We start from the raw sequence: 9,824 nt of genomic DNA, 5'->3' as shown, positions 1-9,824 counted from the left end.
ACACACACACACACACACACACACACACACACACACACACACACACACTCCTTCTCACCTTTAGATCCCCCTTGTCCTCCCAACCCCAGATGACAGAGCAGAGATCAGAGGGTGAATTCTGGTGTCTTTCCATCCCTTGTCCTTGAAAGAATCTGGGGCTGATGGGGCTGCCCCCCAGCCCAGTCTACTCTCCCAGCCCCCAAACTTCTTCTCTTCATGCCATGCCCCTCTTTACTCACGGGTCCGGGGATGAGTGTCCGAGGGGAACCAGAGAAGGACAAATCCCAGCAAGGAAGAGAGGACTCTGACTTCAGGAACCATTCTTCCACCTCCAGACCCTAGGCAGAGCTGAAAAAGGAGGAAAGAGCAAGAGCTGGCCAGGAAAACGAGGAGGTGAGGAGAGAGAGACAGAGAGACAGAGAGAGAGACACAGAGAGAGAGACACAGAGAGAGAGAGACTTAGAGGATCTCCGAGGACCCTTTCAGTTCTCAAGTTCTATGATACAGAAAGGAGAGAGACGGGACAATAAGACTGGGGAGATCTAAGAAGCGTGGGAGAGGAGTAAAGGGAGACAGATAAAAGAAAAGGGGAGAGATATGCAGGGAAGGAGAGACGGTGGAAAGAGGAGAGGGAGAGAGAAAAAAACTGAGACGAGAGAAAGTGAGAAAGAAAGGAGAGGGACTTTAAGTCGGTCTCTCAGGTCTGTTCTGGCTCTCAAGAATGAGACTTAGATGGTGTCTGAGGTCTCTTTTAACTTAGAGCCAGGGCTAAAGAGTGACAGGGGAGACGGGGAGGGGGGGGGGGGGGGGAACTCTCGGGGGAAGAGATGGAAGGATACGGCGAGAGATAGAGAGAAAGAGAGATGAGAGAAGGGAAGAGAGAGGAAGGCAGAGGAGAGAGCGAGCAAAAGAAAGGGAGAGGGGGAACAGAGACAGAAGGGAGAGGGAGAGAGAGAGAGAGAGAGAGAGAGAGATACAGAGAGAGAGAGAGAGAGAGAGAGACAGAGAGAGAGACAGAGAGACAGAGAGACAGAGACAGAGAGACAGAGAGAGAGAGAGAGACAGAGAGACAGAGAAGGAGGAGACTGTCCTAGGCAGCGAGCTCTTCGCTACCCGGGCAGAGCTGCGGCAGCGGCGTCTGCAGCGGGAGCTCGGAGCGCGCACGGAGTCCGCCTGCCAAGGGCGGCCGGCGCGGGGCTCGGCCTCATTTGTACCTTGCCGCGGGGAGCTCCCTCCCGGCTGCCTGGCGCGATCTCAGCTCAGGCGCCTCCTTCAGGGAAAGCGAAGAAACTCTGGGGACTGGTCGCCCGCAAACCCGGCCCCCTGGGCGTGCGTGTGTGTGAGCGAATGTGTGTGTGTGTGTGTGTGTGTGTGTGAGAGAGAGAGAGAGAGAGAGAGAGAGAGTGTGTGTGTGTGTGTGTGTGTGTGTGTGTGTGTGTGTGTAGTGACAGCGGGGCGCCCCAGCCCCACCGAGGCTAACCCTTTCCTACCCACACTCAGAAGAGAACGGAGTAAGGAAGGACCTGGGGGAACTGACCCATAGTCAAGAAAGAGTGGTGACCCCTAGTTAGACAGCGAGCAGAACTTCCCAGTGGGGAAGATTGAGGGGGATGCCCTCGGGGCACGGTTGATGGGTTGGTTAGTTTTGCTGAAATAAAAGATCTTTCTTCCTTTTCTCCCTTTAATCTTTCCCCTTCTCTTTATTCCTTCTTTTCTCACTCATTTGCTTTCACTTTCCTTTCTTTTTTCTTTTCTTTCCCTCTCTCTCTCTCCTTTTTTCTCTTTTTTCCTTCCTTTCGAATTTTTTTCCTTTCTTTCATCCATTTTCTTTCCTTCCTTTTTTCTCTCCCTTTCTCTCTCTTTCCTTCCTTCCTTCTCTTTCTCCCTTTCTCTCTTTACTTTTTTTCTGCCTTACTTTCACTCCTTCCTTTTTCTCATTCTTTTCCTTCTTTTGTTTTTTCTTTCTTTCTTCTCTTTCTTTCCTTCTTTTTTCTTTCTCTCACTCTTTTTCTTTCTTTCTTTCTCTTTCTTTCCATTTTTTCTTTCTTTTCCCTTCTTTTTCTCTTCTTTCATTTCTCTTTTTCCCCTTTTCCTTTTTTCCTCTTTTTTCTAATCTCTCTCTCTCTCTCTCTCTCCATATATATATATATATATATATATATATATATATAAACAGAAAATACACAGAGTAATAAGTTCTCCTACTCATGTCTCCTTTTAAAATCATTGTTAAAAAAGGATCACTAGCTGTGTTGGAGAGAAGGAGGAGAGGTGATCTGTTTGGGACTGCCGAATCCATTTGAGTCAAGAAGAGGGGAGATTTCTGGCTAGAGGGCAATGCTGTTCTAACTGGGAGGAAAGGGGTAGTCTACATAGTGAGTTACCTTTTTTTTTTTTTTTTTTAAAGCTTTGGATGTCTAGGAAGCTAACAAGAAAGAAAATGAGGACACTAGGCAAGCCACTCTCTGGGTCTAAGTTTCTTCCTCTGCAAAAATGGTATCATAGATTGAGAGCTAGAAGGGATCTTAGGAGCAATCTAATTCAACACCCTAATTTGACAGCTGTGAAAACTAAGGCCCAGAGGTGAAGTAACTTGAGGAAAGCCTCACCCATACTAAGTACCAGATCCTTTTAGTCTACATCCAATGCCCTAATATAACTCCCATTTCTATGGTATTTTAAGATTTGCTTTTCTCATAAGAAGCTTATGAGGCAGGTAGTGTGAGTATAGTTTACAGGTGAGGAAACTGAGTCACTTGGCAACTAAATGGATTGTCTAGGATAATAGAAATATAATAAGTCTTGGAGCCAGGGATGGAATCCAAGTGTCACAACTCTAAGACCAAAGCTCTTTTAAAAAGAAAACAAAACAAAACAATACCAATAACAATTCTATTGGTAGAATAAAGGAGTGGAAGGGGCAGATACGTGGCACAGTAAATAGAGCTCTGGCCTTGGAGTCAGGAGGACCTGAGTTCAAATCCAGCCTCAGACACTTAACACTTACTAGCTGTGTGACCCTGGGCAAGTCACTTACCCCCGATCGCCTCACCATAAAGCAAAAAAAAAAAAAAAAAAAGAATAAAGAACTGGACTGTGTAGTCTCAAGGTCTCTCTTTACACTGACAATTTCTCTTCTTTATTCTAAGATTCCTTCTACTTCTGATATCGAAGTTCTGTTTCTACGGTCTTATTGAGCCTGTGAAATTAGAGAACATACAGCAAAAACCTATGCTGAAGGAATCTCGTCAGAAGGGCCTACCTTATTAAAAAAAACCCTGCCCCAATGGCATTGAAGGGGTCGATGCCCACACCAACTACTTTTCTCAACCCCAACCTTCCTAAGTCTCTGAAGTCATGCATTCAGAGGGACTATTTTCTTTATCCCAGTGAAAATGCAAATCATTCCATTCCATTCAATTTAATTCAACAAATATTTATTACAGAGGCACTTGGTGAAAAAGGGCCAGATTTGGAGTCTGGAAAACTGGGTTCAAATTCAGCTTGGGACATTTTCTATCTATAAGTGAAGTGTGAGTTGAGAGTTAGTGTAGTGTACTGGATAGAGTGTTGGGCTTTGACTGAAAACTTGGATGGAAACCTGGTTCTTATCTTGCCTCTAGCACTAGCTCTGTGAGCAGGGGCTCAAATTTAACTTGGAGCCTCAGTTTTCACATCTATAAAACAGGAAAAAATAATTTCTGTAGAGTGCCATTATGGCCCAACCACGGAGTCAGAAAGTCCTGGATTTAAGCCCCACATATGACAAATACTGGCTATTTGTCCTTGGAAAAGCTACTTAACCTCTTAGCATCCCAGGCAACTCTGTAAGATTATAAATTGCAGAGCACAGGAGAATTTATTCTCTGAAAGTTTCAAGGCTCAACTGAGCTAAGGTATGGGAAGCCTTTTGCTAGCCTAACAGCATTCTATAGTGTTAGATTATAAATTTGGGATTCTTGTCCATATCCTTACATATTGTACACACAGAATCTACCCAGTGGGCTTCTTCTTAGCTTTTTCATGTTTCATGGATACTAGTGAAAAATCTATTACTTGTGCCTAACTCACCTCACATGATTAGCCTCCCTCTTTTGGCAGTCTTCCATAGATGATAGATTTAGAGCTGGAAAAGACCTTAGAGGTCATCAGGCCCAACCTCTTTATTTTACATATAAAGAAACTGAGAATCAAAGTGGTTAAGTGATTTGGTTAGGGTCATACAGCTCATATGTACCTGAGCTAAAATTTGAACTCAAGTCTTCCTGATTCCAGGCTCAGCATTCTATCCAGTGTTCCACATTATTTCTTATTAGGGTATGCTATACAGATGAACAAGCTGGTCCTCGGTAAAAGTGAAGTTGGCAAAGTCTGTCTTTGACATACTTCATTCCTTTTTCTGTGCTTCTTCCTCACTCTCAACACCTAAATCCAGGCATCCAAAGTCTTCAATCAGTCAATGGTCAACAAATAGTCAATGCCCTTAAGATGTCCTGTGACCCACCCTTAAAATACATTCATGAGTACACACTGTATAAAATCAGTCCACTATCCCAAGGTGTACCCCGTTTTTTGACTATTTTCTTCTCTGCTTCTCCATCAACTTACTTGTCCTTTGTATCATTCCTTCAGAGCCTAACTGGATGAGTAATGGCTAAAACCTTTATGATATCCATGCAATATCAAAAGACCCAGAAGAGTATCTGTAGTATTTGGGCAAAGATCCTTCTTTGTGGAAGACTTCCAGAAAGATATGGACAAGAACGCATGAGTAGGTCATAGCGATGTTCTTAAATGTATTTTTCATGCTTTTTTTTGTTGGTGAAAATCATCACTGGCAATTCTGTACCCACTAAGAGCCTCTCCATTGACTTCTAGGTCATTTGAAAATATGATTCTTCAAGGATCATGATGTTCCCATAGCCTAAAGACACATGGCATAATTGGAAGAATATTGATATTAGAAAGATGGCCCTTTGTAGTCAGGAACAGCATGGAACCACTGAAAGAGCTATGCAGTTTCTCAAATCCAGTACAACTCATTTCCTTTCTCCTGTTCAGCTCTGAGACAAGTTCATTCTGTACTGGCCCAAGATGTGTGTGTGTGTGTGTGTGTGTGTGTACACCAATAGACTAATTCAGTGGGCTGCCTATATAAATGTATTTAATTTTCAAATACTCAAATAGATCTATGCTTTCATCAAGTTGGATAACCCTCTAAAGATGTTGATTGTGACATGTATATACCAGCCTATTCTGTGTGACTTTTGTTCTTGATTTGGTCTGCCCAAAGTGCTGGAGGCCATTCTCAGTTTTTCTTGAAATTGTGAGGATATCAGTGGAGTACTTGAATTGCCTGTCATGCGTTGCCCCTCCCATGTGACCAGCCCCTTTACTATCTTCCTTTTCTATCTTCTGTTTTTCTGATAACATCCTTTGCTCCTGTTCTAATTTGGCGTTCCTCACTGGTATGTATTGCAATCTGGCTAATACTCTGTGTTCCTCTCTATTGTCCTCGGTATAATACTCATTTTCAGTTCATCAGAGACTATTGTATTCTTTATCTCCTTCCACACATGCACATACCTTCTCATTCCTGTGATTCCTGTGTCCCATACTTCTCCCATAGAGTAGCTCTTCAAGGTGTGGGAGGCCCAGAACTTTTTATATTTCACAGATGCTAGAGTAGCACTTGATCTCTCTATGATCTCTTAGTTTCATGATAGGTCCACCATCTTTTTTGGTTATACATATCCTTAATGATCGCTTTTAATATTGTAATTTGCATTGTATTTGTGTCCATATCTTATCCCATCTATTATTAGATTAAAAGTTGCTTGAGAGTGCAGTATCATTTTTCATTTTTGTATCACTCCCAATATTAACTATTTCCCCAACATGCCTCACACCTTCCAGCCTCAGGATTCTTTGTTCATTCTACTTCCTTTGCCTGGAATGTCTTGCCTTTCATTTCCACGTGTCAACATTCCAACAGTTCTCAGGGCCTGGGTCTAATGTCCCCCTTCTCCTAGAGGCCTTCCCTTGTGCCCATAGCTGGATGTCTTTCCCTTCTTAAAGACATGATTAATAGACCTATGCTCCCTCCACCCCCATACCTAATACAGTCGCTTGAACATAGTATGTGCTTAATACTCAATTTAAAAAAAAAGTTTTTAATTTAAAAAATTTTTTTGTGAGGCAGTGGGGTGAAATGACTTGCCCAGGGTCACACAGCTAAGTAACTGTCAAGTGTCTGAGGCAAGATTTGAACTCAGGTCTTCCTGAATCCAGGGTTGGATTCTGCGCCATCTAGCTGCCCCAACTCTTTTTTTTTTTAAGGCAGTCGGGGTTAAGTGACTTGCCCAGGGTCACACAGCTAGTTAGTTTCAAAATACTTAATTATTTAAAGCCGAATTTAAAATCATCTCTTCCAGAAAGGCTTTTCCAACTCCCCCAGTCAAAAATCTCAAAAATCTTCTCCCTCAGTCCACACATAGCACTTTAGTGGCATCTCTCTAATTCATTAAAAATGTATTATTTCATATTATGATTGTTTCTTTGGTCATCATTCCCTACAAGAATATCAGCTGTATGAGAGCAAGAACTGTTTTATCTGAATTTTATATTTTCTCCAGAACCAAGCACAGTGCATTGATACCCCCTCACGGAGCAAGTACTTATGATCATAGATTTAGAGCTGGAAGGTACTCTAGCTCAATTTCCCCATTTTACAAGTGAGGAAACTGAGATCCAGAAAGGTTATATATCTTCACCAGGAAGGATCTTGAAGGTAACAAATGGCAGAACAAGTATTCAGACTTAGATCCTCTGGCTCCAAATATGCTGTTTAGAAAAATGTTCCTTGAATGGAGTTGTTTTGAATTAAGTAATACACAATTTTCTGCTTGGCATTGAAATGTGTTTTAGTATTTCTGTTTCAACTTGAGCATGTCTGATGTCTGAGGATTTACAATACTTAGGACCAAATAATAAAGGCACATTGCCCAGGACTAGAGTTGAAAGGCAATCCAATGGCTCCCTCCTGCTCCAAACATCTCCCCTTTCCTAGTTCATGTTAGGAGATAGAATCCTACTTTGGGAATGGATGTAAACCAGCAATCTATGACCCTTTGGACTAGTGGAAAGATCCCCTGGTTAAATGTTGGGAGGGCTATTGTAAGACAGGCACATTAATACATTGTTAACAGAGCTATGGATTGATTCAACCTTTCTGCAAAACGATTTAGAATGACACTAGAAAAGTCACTAAATTATATATGCCCCTTTGACCTGGAGATAATACTACTAGGCACCATAGAGGTCTAGGCAAGAGAGAAAAGTGCCATATATACAAAAACAGTTATAGTAACACTTTCGTGCTAGCAGAGAACTGGAAGCTGTGGGTGCGCTGGGACTTACTGAACAAACTATGGTAAGGAAACTATCATAGGAAAGGATAAAAATGAAGAATTAAGAGAAACTTGGGAAGATTTGTTTGAACTGATGTTGAACTGATATAAATTAGAACCAGCAAAACCATTTACCCAATGATTACAATAATGTAAAGGAAAACAGTATTGAAAGACTTCAGAACTCTGACGAAAGCAACAACCAATCATGACTTCAAAGGACTGATGGTGAAGGATGATTCTTTCCTTTTGGCAGAGAAGGGGTGAACTAAAGGTGGAGAATGAGACATCCATTTTCAGAGAAGGTCAATGTGTTAATTTGTTTTGCTTGACTGTGTTTCTTTGTTATAAAGGAAAGTTCTTTTAAGGGTTGGGATAGTCACTGGAAAGTGATAGTGATATTTTTAAAAGTAGGAAAAAAAATAAAGATCATTGAATGGAGAATAAGGAGACCTAGAATCCTCAGCTCTGTACTGAGCATCTACTATGTGCTTGCTTATCCTGAATTAAACACTGTAGGGGAGGCAAAGAAAAATAATAATCCCTTATAGCTATGTAATGCATTGCAGTGTACAAAGCACTTTTTTCATCACATCCTTATGTAACCCCTGTCCTAAAGCCCATTGGTATAGGACTTTCCCCTCATTGGTGGAGATGAATGCCCTGCCCTGTGTGAGGAGCAGGGTAGAACTGATGAGAGCTCCAGCCTTCATCAATCCCCTCCGAGCTTCACGTTTTCTTTAGGACTCTTCCAGCTTTGAATCACTTTGGACACTTCCGGCCTACATCTTCAAGAGTGAAGATGGAAGAGGCCAATCCCACTTCAGGTTGCTGAAGGAAAAGACTCTAAGAAGACATGAGAGGAGTGGGCAGTCTCCTTCATGTCCCTATCCTGGGCTTGCTACAGGAGAACGTTGGGGAATTTCCCCTCTGGTGAGATCAAGAATTCTCTTGGTTGAGCTGCGTTACCTCTATCCCAATGGGAAAGTTCCTTCACTCTGTATTGTATGGCTTATATTTTCCTATGTATACCTTCTCTGATTTCTGTCTTGCTATGATTTGGATAAATCAGTTCTCTTGGCTAAGTTCTATGTGTGTTCATTGTGGAACTGGTTCATTGGTAGGAAAGGCAAGCTTTGGATAGAAAGCTTGGGGTCCCACTTCTTCCCCATAATGACACAGCAATCAGAAGTCAGAGTGAACCTGATCATATCCCCTAGACTATCAGTATTTAAGGGAGCACACAGCTCGGCATTCCCTTTCTCTGAGAAAAGCAGAAGGCCTCCAGCTCCAACCTTCTGCTTCCCTTTCTATCAGAAGTTGGAGGAGAGGCTAGAGAAGTCAATTCTGCCTCTTTTTGAGTCACACAATGACCCCCTTGTGCTGCATGTCACATATGCAACCTGGCTACACATAGGGCTTTGCTATACTTATAACCTAACCCTATGAGGAAGGAAGGGATCACATATGATTCCTGCCTTCAAAGACTTACATATAACCTATTTCTCCAGGAGGGAGTGGGCTCCCTTGTCCCTAGAAGTGTTTAAGTAGAATCTAGATGGCCATTTGAAGAGGGAATTCCTGAACTAGGTGGACTTGGCCAGTGGTGGCAACCTCAAATAGAAATAGATGCCTTCTGTGGCTTTTTGATTTAAAAAACCACAAATTAACATTATCTAGGTTTTACTGTATTTTTATTCATTTTGTTAAACATTTCCCAATTACATTTTAATCAGGTTCAGACTACACTTTGGTGTGTTGGGGGGAGGGAGGGATGCAGCCCACTGGCTGGGTGTTTGACAACTCTAGATTAGATGAACACCAATCTAGACTAGATTCAAAAATACTTATAATATTAATAACACAGTGTCCCAAAAGTCTTAGTTCAGTTTCCCATCATTGAAAACTTTTCAGACCCCTTGTATATGACTTTCTAAACCTCCCATTTTAAACAGTGCTTCTCACCAAACAGACCCCTCACCTGGTGACTCGCTTACACCATGGGAAGATGTACACAGTATATAAGATTTACACAGGCTTGTTAAATTGAGTTGAATTTCCACCTGGCAATTTTCACCAAACACAATATATTAGGACCAGGCAGAGACATGCTGTACATTTCCTGATTGAGTTGTGGGAGATCTGGAAGCTAGATGTCTAACAGGGATCAACACAACCTTTGGAGTCCAGGGACCTGGGTTTGAATCTTGACTCTGCCACTTTTACCTTATGTAATTTTGGACAAGTCACAAACTCTCAGGGCTTCAGTTTTCTCATCTTTAGCATGAGGTACTTGGACCAGATGATCTCTGAGGGTTTTTTTTCCCAGTTCTAAATCTTATTATCAGAGAACCAGCCCACTGTGGGACCTAAAACCAGTGGTCCAAGACAGAGTTCTAAAGATGTCACCACCAC

The 9,824-nt window shown here is 42.1% G+C and overlaps 2 protein-coding genes across 2 annotated transcripts in view; one reads left to right on the top strand and one right to left on the bottom strand.

The window, feature by feature from the left end:
* CHRDL2 (chordin like 2) overlaps positions 1-833 on the bottom strand; it is an 83,310-nt gene extending 82,477 nt beyond the window's left edge. Inside the window, exon 1 of the mRNA XM_027848288.1 lies at positions 240-833. Within this exon, the coding sequence (XP_027704089.1) occupies positions 240-321 (82 nt within the window). The 5' untranslated portion in view covers positions 322-833. The remainder of the gene's footprint in view (positions 1-239) is intronic.
* RNF169 (ring finger protein 169) overlaps positions 733-9,824 on the top strand; it is a 103,813-nt gene continuing 94,721 nt past the window's right edge. The window contains exons 1-2 of the mRNA XM_027848093.1: positions 733-737; positions 1,122-1,329. Of these exons, the coding sequence (XP_027703894.1) occupies positions 733-737; positions 1,122-1,329 (213 nt within the window). The remainder of the gene's footprint in view (positions 738-1,121; positions 1,330-9,824) is intronic.

Source organism: Vombatus ursinus, unplaced genomic scaffold (assembly GCF_900497805.2).
Source record: "Vombatus ursinus unplaced genomic scaffold, bare-nosed wombat genome assembly UNPS02005659.1, whole genome shotgun sequence".
Lineage (NCBI taxonomy): Eukaryota > Metazoa > Chordata > Mammalia > Diprotodontia > Vombatidae > Vombatus > Vombatus ursinus.
This window is presented reverse-complemented; position numbering and strand designations above follow the sequence as displayed.